At 45.2% G+C, this 17,929-nt stretch overlaps 1 protein-coding gene across 1 annotated transcript in view; it reads right to left on the minus strand.

The window, feature by feature from the left end:
- The window catches only part of FER1L5 (fer-1 like family member 5), a 71,669-nt gene that overhangs the window by 29,059 nt on the left and 24,681 nt on the right, over window positions 1-17,929 (minus strand). Inside the window, exons 13-25 of the mRNA XM_056860080.1 lie at window positions 16,171-16,283; window positions 14,318-14,431; window positions 12,789-12,966; window positions 12,499-12,623; window positions 10,513-10,613; window positions 9,089-9,278; window positions 6,875-7,030; window positions 6,530-6,664; window positions 6,117-6,280; window positions 4,174-4,288; window positions 2,802-2,904; window positions 2,496-2,659; window positions 521-697 (exon numbers count right to left, since the gene is read on the minus strand). Coding sequence (XP_056716058.1) covers window positions 521-697; window positions 2,496-2,659; window positions 2,802-2,904; window positions 4,174-4,288; window positions 6,117-6,280; window positions 6,530-6,664; window positions 6,875-7,030; window positions 9,089-9,278; window positions 10,513-10,613; window positions 12,499-12,623; window positions 12,789-12,966; window positions 14,318-14,431; window positions 16,171-16,283 — 1,835 coding nt within the window. The remainder of the gene's footprint in view (window positions 1-520; window positions 698-2,495; window positions 2,660-2,801; window positions 2,905-4,173; window positions 4,289-6,116; window positions 6,281-6,529; window positions 6,665-6,874; window positions 7,031-9,088; window positions 9,279-10,512; window positions 10,614-12,498; window positions 12,624-12,788; window positions 12,967-14,317; window positions 14,432-16,170; window positions 16,284-17,929) is intronic.

A 17,929-nucleotide genomic window follows, 5' to 3' on the forward strand; every position in this document is an offset into this window, starting at 1 on the left:
AAACAGAAAATCAAAATTCTGCACACAGGATTCCCATTTGCCTGGCAGTAGGGTTCCCCTTTGCCTGGTAATGGTGGGCAATCACCCACCAATTAACCGGGCTGCCTGCTGACTCTCAGCTCGTGTGCCAGAGGTATTCAAATGACATCAATTCATGAAGATGTAAAGCCATTTTCATCTGCCAGGCAGGAAACGTGCAAGAAAAGGTTCTTCTTTGCAGGCAAGTGGATGACTTTCCCTTAACTGTTGGTGGCACCTTAGGGTTGCCAAGCTCCAGGCAGGGCCTGGAGATCTCTTGCTATTACAAAATAGAGATCAGTTCCCCTGGAGAAAATGGCTGCTTTGGAGGGTTGACTCTATAGCATTGTACTCAGCTAAGGTCTCTCCCCTCCTCAAACCCTGCCCTCCCCAGGCTCCACCACCAAAATATTCAGGGATTCCCTAGCCCAGAGCTGGCAATCCTATGGCCCCTCCATACCAGCTAGAGGGGACGGTGTCTATGGTGCCTGCCTTTTCTTACCAGTGAACCCTCCAAGAGGAAAATAGGTGCCCCACGGCCAGCTACCACGGGCGTGAGCTTCCTGTGCCAGCATCGCCTCCGAAAGACATCCTTTGATGTCTGCTGCAGGTGAAATTTCCAGCCATAGAGGGGAGCGTATTCCCAACAGTCCTCTTCCTTGAACTTCGCATTTGAGTGCTGCAGCAAATGGGAAACAGAAGACTTGAACAGAGCCAGGGAAAAGACAGAACTTGAGTGAGAATACATAAACCCAGGAAGAAAATAAGGCTGCACCAGTAGGTTGGGGGGAAAAGAGAACTAGGTGCAAGGTAGAGCAGTTTATTTGACCTTTCAGATCCCGACATGCTTCTCTATAATTTTTGTCAGGGATCTAATAAAAAAAAAATTAAAACAGACATAATTACATCCATATGATATCAATTATAATAAACGTACACAACAATAACATAGAAAATTACAATTACTTTTAACATTATTTTAAAAAATAATTTAAGGCACACTCTGAGCATGGTTTAGGGAATGGTATTTGGAGGAAGGAAAGGATTTCTTCTGAAAGTCTGAGATTTCCTAGCAATTTCTATGCAACCTCAAAATCTGGATGTAAGGTAAGTTTTGTCTGATATGTAAAAGACTGTCAAATCTTAGAAGGGAATTTTTATCAGTGTTTTTTTTTTATCAAGCCTGGTGGACAGTTATGTATTGCAGGTTTTTGAAAATAAAGTCCTCAGAGACCTGGAGACATTGAAAAAAGTAACATACCTACATGGCAGAGCCTCAGCAAATGTGAAAGGGAGGCACTGCATACCTTAAACAATGATAAAACCACCATCATCAGGGAAGCAGATAATCCTCTATCTTACGGTAACTAACAATTTAAATACAAGAGAATACCCTAGAGGCATTTGCTTTAAGCAGCACATGACAAAGCCCTTGCAAAAAACAGAGGGGAACTCCTCCAAAACAGCAGAAAAGCTGACCTTGACAGTTTGTTCTGTAGTATCTTTAGGGTTGCCGACCTCCAGGTGGTGGCAGGAGATCTCGTGCTGTTACAAATAATCTCCAGCCAATACAGATCATTTCACCTGGAGAAAATGGCCGCTTTGGCAATTGGACTCTATGGCATTGAAGTCCCTCCTCTTGCCAAACCCTGCGCTCCTCAGGCTCCACCAAAAGAAAAAAAAAAAAACCACAAAAAAACACAAAAAAACCCCTTCCGCCAGTGGCTAAGATTGACCTGGCAACCCTATCAGAAGTGCAAAACATGAATTCAACCTCAAAAAGGTTTATTTTTGACTAATTTTATACCAGAGAAAACAAAAATATGCAGGCTCACAGAATCACAGACACTCTTAAGCAGATATAATAGTAATTCCCTTTCTGCAGGAAATTGCAGCTTAGGGCAAAATTCTTAACACTGTCACCTTCCCAGAGTTGTTTTCACGGAAGCCAGAATTTAATGGTATAAAACAGAGGGTAAGTTTGTTGCAACTCAAACAATGACTAGTCTAATGGCACCCTTGTTGTCCATGAGCTTTCATGGATTAGAACTAGAGTTGCCAACCTCCAGGTAATAACTGGAAATCTCTCACTATCATGACTGATTTCCAGGTGGCAGAGATCAGCTCACCTGGAGAAAACAGCTGCTTTGGAAGGTGGACTCTGTGGCATTATATCCCAACCTGGAGCTGGAAACTCTAGTTTAGAATCTGAACATGTACTGATGGGCTACACATAAGTTTCTCTGATTGGGAAAACTGCATCTCCCCAGGGCTGCCACGTATTGAGAAAATGGTACAAGCAGAAGCCTTAATGCTGAATCCCCAATCTAAATCAACTGGGCACTCATAGTGCAGGTCTGCTTGATGGGATTCAGGAAAGACCCTGGGAATCATGGATTTAGGACCTATATGGTAAGTATGATTCATCCCCCTGCCCACCATCTCAGAGGTAAGTGCCAACAACTCATGCTAGTTACCAGCCGGAGAAAGGAGGCCATTTTTTCTTCCCGTTTCTCGCTTTGAGGATCCCGGCAGCGTTTCCTGAGCCAGCGCCGACGCCGGTGGGTGTGGTACACCTTCTCAGCTGCATGCCAGGCACCTGGGGTGTGCTTGGGTGGGATGCCAACTCCGTATTCCCAACCTAAGCAAGGAAATGTGCTCTTATGAAGTCCCCAGGAGAAGACATGGGAGGACAATCAGACATACCTCCCAGAGCCTAGATCAGGTTTGAGCCAGGGCTTCCTTGAATCAGCCCTGGCAACAAGACAGAAATGAAGACTTACCAGCATCATCCACTGCACGATTCACCTCCACTTTCCAGTCTTCTTCAAAGTGCCAGCCTGGAGGACACACAATCTCTTCCTTTGGGGAGGCAGGAGAGCCGCTCTGGAACCAACAGCATATGGGGTAAACTTGTGTGCCATGAATGTCTAACAACAGTATGAGAAAATAAACTCTCTCTAGAAGTCCCCAAGTATTGGAGCCATGCGAGATGAAGATCTGTGGTAAGATTTCTGAAGAGCAACATTAAAAAGTTTTTTTTACAGCATCTAGCATTTAGGTTCTGAACATGTAATAGAGTTGTATAATATAGTAGTAATGAAGATACATGCTCCCTACCTCCCTGAAAAGTTCTAGAAGAGCTACTGGGGATGGTTTCCTTTGGTTTAGAACACTGGGGACTTAAGACATCTTGGTAAGATTTGTTTTATTTACAGAGTCACCAAAAGAGCATTAAGTAGAGGCAAAGAGACCCTTTGAGAGCCAGTGTGGTGTAGTGGTTAAGAGCGGATTACTCTTAATCTGGAGAACCAGGTTTGTTTCCCCACTCCTCCACATAAAGCCTGCTGGGTGACCTTGGGCTAATCACAGTTCTCTCAAACCTCTCTCAGCCCTACCTACCTCTCAAGGTGTCTGTTGTGGGGAGAGGAAGGGAAAGAGATTTTAAGCTGCTTTGAGTCTCCTTAATCAGGGCATAAAAAACTCTTCTTCTTCTACAAGGCAGCAGATCTGCTAACCTGCATCAGATACCCAGAGGGAGAGATCCTGCATTGTAAGGGGCTTCGAGTTGAGCCTGTCCTCAGATTGCTCCCTCCTCAACTTGTGTCTCCTAAAACTGTTGACTACACACTCCTCACACAAATACATGAAACTGGCTTATACTGAATCAGACCTTTGGTCTATCAGGGTCATCCTTGTCTGACTGGCAACAGCTCTCCAGGGTCTTGGGCTGAGATCTTTCATATCACTCTTTACTTGATCCTCTTAATTGGAGATTCTAGGGACTGAACCTGAGATCTTCTGCATGCAGACCAGATGCTCTATAACTTAGCCATGCCCTCTCTCCAACCTATCCCTCTTCCTCAACTGATGTGGCAGCATCTTCTCCAAGCTCCAGTGAGTAGCTCATTGAAACACACAGACTTATACAGAGACCTCCTCCTAACCATTAGTTCTACTTTGTGAAATGTCAACCAACCACTCTGATACCTGGCATATGTGCAGAAGTGCCTTAGCAGACAAATCAGTCTACAGGGTTCCCTGGAAGTAGGAAGTTTTGAGAACCACTGATAAAACAGTCCAATGAGAACAGGTTCCTGTCCAGCCTCAGACTTTCTGTGTCGATCATCAGCTCCTTATGTTCTCTTCACTCACCACATCAGTGTACGGGATAGGGGCAGGTCTCCATTCACGCTCAGGGAGTCGTGTTTGGTTCTCATATACTTCCTCCAAGACTTCACTGTGGTTGGTCTCTATGTCCAGCAAGAGTCTGGAAAGAAACAATGAAAGAGAATGGGAAACTGGAATCAAAATTGCATAAGGGTATTGTTCTCTGCCATCACTGTCCACTGAGTTTCTTTTTTAATAGTTAAGGGCTTACTCCATGCTGGGCCTCAATTACACCAATTTTGATCTGACTTCATTGGTCACCAGTTTGTTCCTGGTCCCAAATTCAAAGTGTTGGTGGTGACCATTAAAGCTCTAGATGACTTGCAGCTGCGTGTGTGTAAAGTGCCATCAAGTTGCAGCCGACTTATGGCGACCCCTTTTTGGGGTTTTCATGGCAAGAGACTAACAGAGGTGGTTTGCCAGTGCCTTCCTCTGCACAGCAACCCTGGACTTCCTTGGTGGTCTCCCATCCAAATGCTAACCAGGGCTGACCCTGCTTAGCTTCTTAGATCTGACGAGATCAGGCTAGCCTGGGCCATCCAGGTCAGGGCGACTTGCAGCTAGAATACCTGAAAAAAAAAACCTTCTCCATCATGAATGACAGTGGCATTAAGACTGCTGAATGCTTCCCCACCCTAAGAGACACAATGGACACCTCCCTTTGTGGATTTTAAGGAAGGCAATGAAAGCCAAAAGCCAGGAGCCCCGTGGCGCATAGTGGTAAGCTGTAGTACTGCAGTCCAAGCTCTGCTCACGACCTGAGTTCGATCTCGACGGAAGTTGGTTTCAGGTAGCTGGCTCAAGGTTGACTCAACCTTCCATCCTTCTGAGGTTGGTAAAATGAGTACCCGGCTTGCTGGGGGTAAAGGGAAAATGACTGGGGAAGGCACTGGGAAACCACCCCATAAAACAAAGTCTGCCTTGGAAACGTCAGGATGGGTCAGGAATGACCCAGTGCTTGCACAGGGGACATTTACCTTTAGTGAAAGCCAGCATGGTGTAGTGTTATTTTTGTTTTAAATGACAAAGGGCACTTTTGCGGCATGCTGAATAAAGCACTTTGCAGCTGGGTTTAGTGTGTGTGAAAGACGTCATGGAATTTTAATTGCTACTTTTATGTGACTGCAAACGTTTAAATAACTAAATAAACATAATAAGGTAAGCTTGTTCAGCACAAAAGCACTATATAAATGTGGAGTATTGTTACTACTGCTCACAGGGTGGAGCCACACAGGACTTCTACTCCCTTCCCCATAACGTCTAGGCTTCTTCAACACATGCCGTAAAACATCCTCTACTGGTGATGCTGCAAATTTCCCTGGCCACACTGCTTCATTGGGATGGAGAGACTGACTCAGTGCAGTGACATGACCTCATGCGTTAAGAATCCTTACACATTATGGGGTGGGGGGGGGTGAGGAGATGATGAGATATAGGCTGAGGTGTTTTGCAGCAGCTCAGTGTCAGTCAAGAATAGTGCCCAATTCTGCTTGCAGCTTGATGCACATACCAGCTCCAGGGACAAGCATTCTGCTCGAATTAATCAGAAATGTCGTGTTTGGTATTTCAATTGCACATGTAAAAAAGTCACCATGTGATGCAGAGTTCATCAACATGCAATAACCGTGGCGGTGGTGAAGTGGCACAATATACCAAGCTTTTCAGTGTCACACATGCAAACAACTAAAATATACACTCTCCCAAGATGCTTTCACACATACCAAATAATGCACTTTCAATGCTCTTTGCAGCTGGATTTTACTGTGCGAAAGGGCAAAATCCACTTGCAAGCAATCGTTAAAGTGCATTGAAAGTGGACTGAAAGTGGATTATGCAGCATAAATGAAAGTGCCCCCTGACTAAAGACCTCCCCCGCTAATTTTTCCAGATTGCTGCTGCGCCTGCCTTGCTATGAAAAAATAACTCACCTTCTTTGGGGCTCTATGGTCCAGTCGCCATCCCACTTCCAACCCCTTGGCTGCTGGAATTTGTCTTTGGCGAGTCTGACATCCCCGGTTATATCTGAGAAGCTGGGGTGAGGATTCAGGCCCCTAGTCCCCCATATCCCATGGGTCTTCTTTTGGTTTTCATACTGAAATGTTCAGAGGATTATTTCTTCCATTTTTATTCTATCCTTCCTCTAAGGACTTTAGGGCAACATGCATAGTGTACCTGTTCTAGCAATGCTAGGGAAACTTAGTCTAAAAGAGATGCGTGCTCTCTCTCTCACCCCAATCTACCCCACAGGGTTCACACCCAATACATGGGGATTTGAACCCAGGTCTCCCCAAGGGTAGAATCAATTGGACTTTTTTTGGTAAAACTGTCCTGATTTTCTCACCGTCTCGGCAAAAACAAGGATTCTCCCTTCACAACATTTCATAAACTCTGGACTATCAGCCAACCGTCCAAGCCACAGCCGCACCCGGAGCAAACTAGGGATTTCAGACTCCTCCTCTTTGTCTGGCAGTATGCTCTGCAGGAGAAACCAAAAGAGAGTTATGCTCATGCACGCCACAACTTGACTGTCAGAAATGCAGATCTGCCATGCTCTATTCTCCTTTTTCCGTCTGCTGGCAATTTGAATCTGCTCTTCCCCATCCCTGCCTTCCTTTCCCACAAACCTCAACCTGAAGATCGAGAAACTGGTTTCTTTTCAACGAAATCCCAGTATATCTTTTTTTACCTTCATAAAGATGGTCTGAGTTTTGCCACATAGCACTCCATTGGTACGGTGGGCATGTTTGGAGAACATGATAGTATGAGACTTCACCCGGGCATAGGCCACCCGCCTCTCGTTGCAGAGCATCCAGATAATCACGTCCGGCATGCTGATCTGGGTCTAAGAAGAGCTAGAAGTTACTGTCATTGTGTTCACCTTTATAACTTTTTTAAAAAATATATTTTATTAAAAGTTTAAAGATTACAAAAGCAAACACAAAAACATACAGATTAAAACTTCTTCCAAGGAGATCAGTGAATAGTTGTTCATAAGCCAATCAACGATCTAATATCGTTCATTTATACAATCAATTCCACTTAACAATAAACCGCTCTAAATTACATATATATCATATAAGCTTCTTACTCTTTAACTTTCTTGCTAATTGGTCAGAGCTATAAATTTTAACATTACGAACAACATCTAATACTGCTACTCTTAGTCATACTTATCACCCCTCCTTTAGCTCTAATAAAAATTCTTTCTCTCTATGTGTTTTACTGTATTTAGCGAAATCTTTGTTATGCCAGTACCTGAACTGAAGTGAAAAAATTCTTTCTCCATAGTTTACTACCTACTTTCCTCCCACTGTACCTCATATACAAATATCTTATTCTAAACTTTCAAGTAAGCATAATCATAGTACATCTGCCATTTCTTTTGAAGATCATCCATCGTTCTGCCTTTAAGCAAGTTGGTCACGTTTTATAACTTATTCAGAGAAAATGTTTAATAAGTGCTTTACACGCATGTGATCTCTTCCATCCGCACAACAGCTCTCTGAGGTACATCATGACTATTGCCGCTTCACGGATAGGATTGCCAGCCTCAAGGTGGTGGCTGGAGATCTCCTGCTATTGCAGCTGATCTCCAGGCAACAGAGATCAGTTCACCTGGAGAAAATGGCCACTCTGGAAATTGGACCTTATGGCATTGAAGTCCCTCCCCTCCCCAAACCCCACCTCCTCAGGCTCCACCCCTCAAATCTTCAGGTATTTCCCAACCTGGAGCTGGCAACCCTACTGATGGAAGACTGAAGTTCAGAGAAATGTTTGCACTAGACCAGTGATGCTCACTCAGTGGTGCAGGAGCCGTCTGTGGCTCTTCTGAGTACAGTTCCCCATGGGGCAATGTGCCCCATGTTACAGGAAAGTGGGACATTTCTTTAGCAATTGGAATAATCTCATCATTACTCTGGGCCCAAGATAAAACTGGTTGTTTTTTAAAACACAACTTGCCCATGATGATTATGTCAAGGCTGTGGAGAGGTAGGGGTTCTCTGAGGCTGGGAGGCTGGATCAACATATGCTGCTGAACAAGGTGGTAGAAAGAGACATACCACTGTTGGATGCGAAGCCGATAAGAACATCGGAAAAGCCCTGCTGGATCAAACCAAGACCCATCAAGTCCAGCAGTCTGTTCACACAGTGGCCAACCAGGTGCCTCTAGGAAGCCACAAACAAGACGACTGCAGCAGCACCATCCTGCCTGTGTTCCAAAACACCTAATATAACAGGCAGGCTCCTCTGATCCTGGAGAGAACAGGTATGCATCATGACTAGTATCCATTTTGACTACTAGTAGGGTTGCCAACCTCCAGGTACTAGCTGGAGATCTCCTGCTATTACAACTGATCTCCAGCTGATAGAGATCAGTTCACCTGGAGAAAATGGCCGCTTTGGCAATTGGACTCTATGGCATTGAAGTCCCTCCCCTCCCCAAACCCCACCCTCCTCAGGCTCTGCCCCAAAAACCTCCTGCCGGTGGTGAAGAGGGACCTGGCAACCCTAACTAGTAGCCATGGATAGCCCTCTCCTCCATGAACATGTCCACTCCCCTCTTAAAGCCTTCCAAGTTGGCAGCCATCACCCCATCCTGGGGCAGGGAGTTCCACAATTTAAAAACAAAACTCCCAGTAGTGGGGAAAGACAACCATGATGAATGGCACCATGTCCCTTGACGAGCCACAGGACCTGCCTCCTGGCTACCCTTGTGCTCTGAAAATAAAAGATGGGCAATCTGGAACTTAGGATGTCTTTGGCCAGCTTCCTCTCTCTCCTTCACATCCCAGTGCAGACCGCCCTTGGCCAATGAACATGGAAAATTATCCCAGAAGCATCTCTCATTTTGTTAAAGCAGGTCTCACTAAGACTACCAAACTTCAGGCCACTGATGTACCTCTACAGTAACTGAGGCAAGCTTGTGGAGCCAGTTCTCGGCTTTGACAATCAGTTTCTTCCGAGGATTCCTGGAATTTGTCCTTTCCACTGCCTTGCTGATTTGTTGGAGGAGCCGGATTCGCAGTTTCCACCGCTGCCGATCCAGAAAGGTCGCAGTTGCCTGATTTTCCAGGTCTGGAAGAGGCTTCCTGAGTACAGAGCAGGCAGAGAAAGTTCAGCATTTTATAGTAACAGCATGGCGTCAAGTGAAGAAATAATCATCTGTAGGCTTTGCAATAGCTAATTAGCTAAAGAAGCCTCCTCTTGGCCAAAGCATGCCTTATGTTTTCCACAGAGACACATTATGTTTTCAATGTGGTTGCCATATGCCAGTTGCAATTTCTTCATGGGAAGTTCCTCTACTTAGAAGCACTGCAGAGGCCTGATTCTGTGTGGAACAGTGGCAAAGGGGGAGGAGTAGGGTTATCAGGTCCCTCTTCGCCACTGTTGGGAGGTTTTTGGGGCAGAGCCTGAAGAGAGTAGGGTTTGTGGAGGGGTGGGACTTCAATGCCATATCCAATGGCCAAAGCAGCCATTTTCTCCAGGTGAACTGACCTCTATCGGCTGGAGATCAGTTGTAATAGCAGGAGATCCCTAGCTAGTGCCTGGAGGTTGGCAACCCTAGGGAGGAGGGGCTTCTACCTTCCCCCCCTGCACTGCTTTCCTGAGCCAAAATGGCACCACTGGAGTGACATTATTGTGGTGCTTCTAAATAGAGTCCCCGTGAGGAGCTTGCAGCTAGCATTGTGCTGCAAGTCCTTGTGGCAATCATGTGGCAAATGTGTAGTTTTGCCATAGTGGACGCTAGAAAATGCTTGCCTACATGAGCATTGATGGCTGGTGGCTACTAGTGACAGAAACACATACAGGCAGGCCACTTTTTTTTAGGTGGGACATACTTAGGAAGTTGGAATGTAGCCAATGAAGAAATGAGGAATCTAGGGTTTCATATCTAGAGGGAAAGAACAGCCTTAGTAATGCTATGTATTATTTTTAAGTCAGCAAAAGGTCTTCCAGTGGCGTGACATGGAAAATGGTGGTCAAGAGGGGATGAGGACAATAAAGTGGCTCCAGTGTGGGTGGGAGATCAGAAAATGTGAGCTTTTCCGTCCACGTGGCTTGCAAATTCACTTGCTCTTTGATCTTTCAGGAAAGGTCATAATAAAGCAGGTTTGGAATCAGAACAAAGTAGATTGGAAAGTAGATTATTAGAAGATGACATGGTGTGAATGCTCAAAAAAATGCAGCTCCAGCTTGAGAACCAAGCCAGAGCAAAACCGCCCTGTGGATGCCACCCAATTCCACTTGGACCTCCTCAGGACACCAGTTCCATGGTGCCTAACCCCGCCCAAGATCCCTTGGCCCTCCCTCCCAGTTGCTCACTTGCTGTCCTCCAGCAGTTCCATCTGGAGCTTCTTCCAAACAACCTCCACTTTGGGATCCTTGGGACTGAGGATGGCTTTAAGATCATCCAGATTTCGCTTCTGTTAGAAAAGGAGACTCGTGTCTATAGCTGGACAGCCCATTAGCCAATCCTAGAACTGTCTGGAGGTGTTTTTGTGCCATCAGAGCCTGGGAGCCTGGTTACCTGTTGGTATGAAAAACCTCAATCTAAACAAAACACCTTGCTATGCTCTGTATTATAGCAAACCAACTCGCATAGTATGGCCACTCATCTACTACAGAGTATAGTATATGTCATATAAAGTCAATCAACTTTAATGTTAAAACAACATATATTCTCCTAACATCAATAACATCTAACATGGAATGTAAAGCAAAAACACCCATGTTTCTCCAAATCCAGTGTACTTATATCTATAGTAACAATTAAACTGTACATAAAACTATTTCATATTATCAATACAATGTTTATACAATAAAACATTGTATTGATAATATGAAATAGTTTTATGTATAGTTTAATAGTTAATATAGATATAAGTAGACTGGGTGTGAAGAAACACGGGTGTTTTTGCTTTACATTCCATGGTAGATGCTATTGATGTTAGGAGAATATATGTTGTTTTAACATTAAAGTTGAGTGATGTATATACTACACAGTGGCCATACTATGCGAGTTGGTTTGCTTTGGTATGAAAAACCTGGCTGATGAGGGGCAGGTATAAGAATGTGCTCAGACTCCTCAGAGGACTCTGGCTTCACACAGGACTTTGCTAGGTCAGAAGCAGCCTATGTGGCCTTTGAGTATATCAAGTACAAAAGACCAGGAGACCTCCAAACTAAATCTGGGCCTTAGCAAATGCTTTACCTTGTCAATTGCTAGCACCACCTTGTCAATTGCTAGCACCAGCCGAGATAGACTGGTTGTGGCAAAAATCACTAGGCTGGTGTGGGAATGAAACGTCAGATACTCTTTCCAACATGCCCAAGTGGTCAGGTCTCTTGACACCCTGGGAAATGTAGTCCTAGATTGCAGACTCGAGGGTGCTCTATGACCCTAGGACCCCGTCTGCCCAATTAGTGGGAAGGAGGGAAGGAAGAAAAGGAAACAAACAAAATAGGTTAAAGAAGAATGAATATAACACAAACATGGTTGTTTTTTTTTAAGAATGCCATGAGGTGTGCCATGAGAGAAGCATTAAAATAACCAGCAGTCTTCCTCATCCAAAGACTAAGATAAAGGACCTATGGGAATTTGAATGGCAAGTCAAGCATCAACTATGTCCCATTATGCTACTTACTAATCGAAGAATCACTCATTTGGCATGACCTTGAGACTTGTCTACCTATCTAATACATGTGTCCTCCCCCCCCACCATTTTGTCCTCACAACAACTCTATGTGGTAGATGAGGCTGAAAGAGAATGACAGGTCTAAGGTCTCCCAGAGATCTTCAAGGCTGTGTGGGTATTTAAACAAAGGTCTCCCTGGAACAGTTCACCCGTGGTAACTGACACCTTTCAGAGACCAGCAGCACCTGTTAGCAACAATACTAAGCATGGAACCTCTGTGCTTTCTGCTAATATACCCTCTGGTGTTGGGAATGGTAACCTCCATCACCCTGTTTTTAAGCTGCTGCTCAGAGACATCTGGCCTGTGGAAACAGCATGCAGCACGAGAGGATCATGCTGGAGACACATCTCACTTACTGCCAAACACTCCATTACTTCTTGTTTAGCTATTTGCCCTGAACACTACGGTTGCCAACCTCCAGGTACTAGCTGGAGATCTCCTGCTATTACAACTGATCTCCAGCCAATAGAGACCAGTTTGCTTGGAGAAAATGGCCACTTTGGCAATTGGACTCTATGGCACACAGTCTTTGCCCAAAAAACGTCCTGCCAGTGGCGAAGAGGGACCTGGCAACCCTACTGAACACTTTACTCAGCCAGTGCCTGAACTCACCAGCCTGTTGTACATGAACTGCATGGCGTTCAGACATTTGATTCGGTAGCACACATCCTCCCAGAAAGAGGTTACGGCGACCATGGGCTTTGTGTCGTACCAGGGCAGGTAGTAGTAGCAATTACCTGGAATGAAATTAGAGTCATCATCACTGGCTTGGGGCTCAGGGCAGGGCCTTATCCCTGCAACTCCAAGCAACACTTTCCTCCTCAGGAATTCCTCTCACAACATTTCCCAGCTCATTCCCTCTCCCTACTCCTGCTGTTTTTCTCCTACTACACACTCCTTACCATCAAACACTGCTTGGCCGTACTGTGTGGTCGAAGCAAAAGGTTTGCATGTCCCATCAAACTTGTTGCCGTAATTCCCAATGCTGACCTCAAATTGAATCAGTTCCTTGATGTCGTCTATCATGGTAGCTGAATAAAAGACGGCACAGAGCCCATACCTGTGCCGGGACATGAAGCGCTACCAAAGTAAAGAACAATGAAAAGTTAGGAGAAGAAGGCATCAGCCAAGAACAGCTGGTCCTAGGCAAGAAGAGCTTGGGATATGCCATTTTTTCTTGGCAGTAGCAAGTCATATGATGTGATGAGAAAAAATGAGAAGATATTTGATTCTCCCATCCAATGCCTAAGTTGGCTTCCATAGGAAGCAGCCCCACCAATTTTTGACCTAGACGTTCTTTTAGCTTGTATGCAGCTTAGGCAAGGACCCCACCGAACTTCAGAAGGCCTTCACATGGTGGGGGTAATAGCTCCATGAATGTGAGGGGATGGTGGGCAGAACTAACACTGAAGACAAAAGAACATAAAAAGAGCCAAGCTGGATTAGACCAAAGGCCCATCTAGTGCTGCATTCTGTTCACACAGTGGCCAACCTACCACTAGGAAGCCCACAAACAGGAAGAAAGGGAGGTTACGGTGAACTCACACCTGAGGAAAAATGTGTTCCAAGAGTTCTGAAGCTGCTGGCATAATCCCAGGAACTCTTATTATTTAATCATGTTTTTAACTAGGGCTGTCAGGCTTCCTGCTATGGCAGAAGACCTCCTACTGGCAGCCCTCTTTGCCTGCTGCTGCTTTAAAGAGGGGCAGGAGGAAAAACAACAACAGTGTCACCAGCTGCATTGCTATGTTACTTCTGGGAAAACCCAGAAACGACATAGGGTAGCTTTAAGGATCACCGGAAATATTATGGCTTTACCTTTCATGGTTTTACCACAGACTTTCTGGCAATTCCCAAAGCGATCTTAAATCATTTCCTGGTTTTCCCCAGAAGGGATGTAGAGAAAATTCTAGGGATGCCAACCTCTAGATGATGGCTGGAGATCTCCTGGTATTACAACTGATCTTCAGGCAACAGAGATCAGTTCACCTGGAGAAAATGGATGCTTTGGAAGATGGACTCTATGGACCCATTGAAGTCCCGCCCCACACTCTGCCTTCCTCAGCTTCAACCCTCAAATCTTCAGGTATTTTCCTACCCAGAGCTGGCAACCCTAGACACCACCGATATCACATGCCCCATGTCCCCACCCCACCCCTATTTTTATTCCATCTTTCTTCCATTACAGGACAGAATTTTCCCAAGAGGCCCCCTTGCCAGGTGCTGACCACACCCCAACCTGCTTAGTTTCAGCAAGGTGGCTGCCATCATGTTCCTTCCAACCATACTATATGGCTTGCTCTCCCCTCATTCTTGCCAGTATCACCAAAGCAACATCCTGTAAGTCCCAAATCTTGACAGAAAAGAGATGTCTTCCATATTTCTCTGCATACTATAAGAGAATACATGGTATTTGTTCATCTGTGGTTACCTCTATTTTATTAACTGTTTCTTGAGGAATGTCCTCTATCACGTTATTAGGGATCACCTTCATGCTGGTGTACAGCTCCACAAGGATCCTTCCCCGATAAGCTACCCCTTCTTCCTAGAATATTAATAGAACAAAAGGCTCCATGAAAGAAGGATCATTCCTACCCTCTAGATCTGTCTAAGGCCATTTATGCATGGCTGTTTCCTCGTGGTCACCCCGCCGACTACTTGCAGGCTTTGCTTTGATTATGCTTGCATTTTCTGACTGTCAGAGGTCGCCTCGCTCTCCCCATGTGGTTCCACGCATTTTCTGGATGCTGGCTAAATACGAATCCAGAAAACACACAGGGAGAGCAAGGCAACCTCTGATGATTGGAAAATGCAAGCGTAATCAAAGCCAAACCCTGAAGTGGAGGAAGGGTTAATGCAAGGAAACAGCCAAATGGCCTAAAATCACAGGTGCAAGATCTCAGCCTTAGAGAAGGGGCCCTTGGGCTACAAAAACTTGCATATTCTCCCCAACATGTGCTAATTCAGTGTGTGTGTAAAGTGCTGCCAAGTCACAGCCTACTTATGGTAAGTAGGGCTTTCAAGGCAATTGAGAAGCAGAGGTGGTCTGGTGCTAATTCAATACTACAGGAATAACTGGAAGCCACAAATTGCTGTATGCTACATACAAGGCATAACATGATTATCTGTTACATTTATAATTCCTTTAATCCAGGAGCTCAGAGCTGCTTGCACTGGGTTCCCAGGGGTACACCTCTGAGAATAAAAAACAAAACAAAAAGGAAGATTCTAGCCCTCATGATTAGTGAGAAAAAGTTCAAATATAAGGGCGATTTCTGCTAAACATGTAGGATGATTCGCTAAACATGTTTAAGGTAAAGGTAAGGGTCCTCTGTGCAAGCACCGGGTCATTCCTGATCCATGGGGTGACATCCCATCCCGACATTTACTAGGCAGACTTTGTTTACAGGGTGGTTTGCCAGTGCCTTCCCCAGTCATCTTCCCTTTACCCCCAGCAAGCTGGGTACTCATTTTACCGACCTCGGAATTATGGAAGGCTGAGTCGACATGAGCCGGCTACCTGAAACCGACTTCCATCAGGATCGAACTCAGGTTGTGAGCAGAGCTTGGACTGCAGTACTGCAGCTTACCACTCTGCGCCACGGGGCAGAAGTAAACCCTACTGAATTCAATGCGACACACTTCCTAGAAATTTTGCTTTGGATTGTTAACCTTGGCCAAACTGAACAATATATGAGAACTCCATGGTTAAAAATGTCTGTTTTTTAATTTTAAAGCTGATTAGTAGAATTGAAGATCAAGGATTTGTAACTGGAGGAAAGGTGTTTAACTATTTCCCCCACACCTCTTCCACAATTTAAAGAGCTCCTCTGAAGCTACAATTAGCTCTGCATAGGGAGAAAACCACTATAAACATTAGCATCTGACTTTTCCCACCCACAAAGTTAATTGCAGCTTCAGGAGGATTAAAATCATAGAAGAAGCAAAGGAGGAACTGATTAGCACCTTCTCTCCCCAGCAAGCCTTACATAATCTTCAGATTTGACACCATTGATTTTTTCCATGTCAATTAGTCTGGTCCTTAGAAACTACTACATTATTAATATTATTTAAGATGTACTTAAGTTAAAATGCGCCTAAGTCCTGTACAAACAGTAGGATAGATATGTCCATACCTTAATGGCATACAATCTATTGTATATATATATGGGAAACATTAATAAGGTAAGGGGAAGACTTTTGCTTTTGTAAGTTCTACACCTGGCAAGGCCCTCTGTACCAGGCTAGGTTTGCAGTATTGATGCACTGGAGAACAAGACTTACAGTTCCACTGTTGAGTTCCTCATAAGGATCCTCTACATTCATGTTCTCCCTTGGACTTCCATAGATCGGCAGAAAGGAGGGTCCAAAGCATGGCAGGAACCCTGAGACATTCCCTGAACCAAGAAGACCTTGAGAAAAAAAAGGAGAAGAAAGATGTACATCCACCCTATTGAGAGGCAAGGAGAGGAGATTGGGTTGCCAGCTCCGGGGTGGGAAATACCTGGAGATTTTGGAGGTGGAGCCTGAGGAGGGCAAGGTTTGGAGAGGGGAGGGACTTCAATGCTATAGAGTCCAATTGCCAAAGCTGCCAATTTCTCCAGGTGAACTATCTCTATTGGCTGGCGATCAGTTGTAATAGCAGGTTATCTCCATCTACCACCTGGAGGTTGGCAACCCTAAGAGGAGATGAGTTTTGGGTACTATTAAAGGCAATAAATCCCACCTGCAAGTACTCCTGAACAAACCCTAGTAAAATATTAGTGGGTTGAACTAGGAGTCCTATGGTCCAGGTACTGATTCCCTGTTCTCTAAGTGTGTTAAGCAAAGGGGGGAAAACTGCAGGCAGTTCAAAGATGGATTTCAACTCTACCATCCAGAATTGTCCTGATCTCAGAAAGGTGGTGACTCCAGAGAGCCAATCCCACCCTATTGCCTATTGAATAGATCCAAGATCTCCCACACTTCATTTGGGCAGCTTGTGGAATCCCTCTCAGCCAGCTACTCTGCTCTTAGAGTTCCAGAGATCAGGGATGACTCCAAGGGCCAGCAAGGATGTGTTCTTACGACTTGGATTATATTTTTTAAAGCATGCAGAGTGGCTTTGCAGCACTGCATTACTTCTAGTAAAAAACTGGACTTGACATAGGGTAGCTCTAAGAATCACTGGGCCCTGACCTGGATGGCCCAGGCTAGCCTGATCTCATCAGATCTCAGAAGCTAAGCAGGGTCAGCCCTGGTTAGTATTTGGATGGGAGACCACCAAGGAATACCAGGGTTGCTGTGCAGAGGAAGGCACTGGCAAACCACCTCTGTTAGTCTCTTGCCATGAAAACCCCAAAAGGGGTCGCCATAAGTTGGCTGCGACTTGACGGCACTTTACACACACACAGGAATCTCTGGAAACTCTTATGATTTTACTATAGAACTTCTGATGATTCTTGAACTACCCTATGTCATTTCTGGGTTTTTAACAGAAGTGGAATAATGAAACAGCCAGTGTTGGAACCCCCAACAAATTTCCTTACCAACAATCCTCCCGCTGGTTGCCAGGCATTGCTTGGCCTCTCTACTTCCAACCCATTCTTCTGCGTAGTTGAACGAGACCTAAGACTCAGAATAGTCCTTCCTCCTCTTTGCCAACCTTTCACTCCCCCAAACTAGCTTCTATAGAGTCACTCCTCCATATGAGCAGTGGAGGCTAATCTGGTGAACTGGATTTGTTTCCCAACTCCTACACATGAAGCCAGCTGGGTGACCTTGGGCTAGTCACATTCTTTCTGCCCCACCTACCTCACAGGGTAGGGTTGCCAAGTGCCTCTTCGCCACTGGCGGGAGGTTTTGGGGTGGTGCCTGAGGAGGGCGGGGTTTGGAGGGGGAGGGACTTCAATGCCATAGAGTCCAATTGCCAAGGCGGCCATTTTCTCCAGGGGAACTGATCTCTATCGGCTGGAGATCAGTTGTAATAGCAGGAGATCTCCAGCTAGTACCTGGAAGTTGGCAACCCTATCACAGGGTGTCTGTTGTGGGGAGGGGAAGGGAA

Source organism: Euleptes europaea, chromosome 14 (assembly GCF_029931775.1).
Source record: "Euleptes europaea isolate rEulEur1 chromosome 14, rEulEur1.hap1, whole genome shotgun sequence".
In the NCBI taxonomy this organism is placed as follows: Eukaryota; Metazoa; Chordata; class Lepidosauria; order Squamata; family Sphaerodactylidae; genus Euleptes; species Euleptes europaea.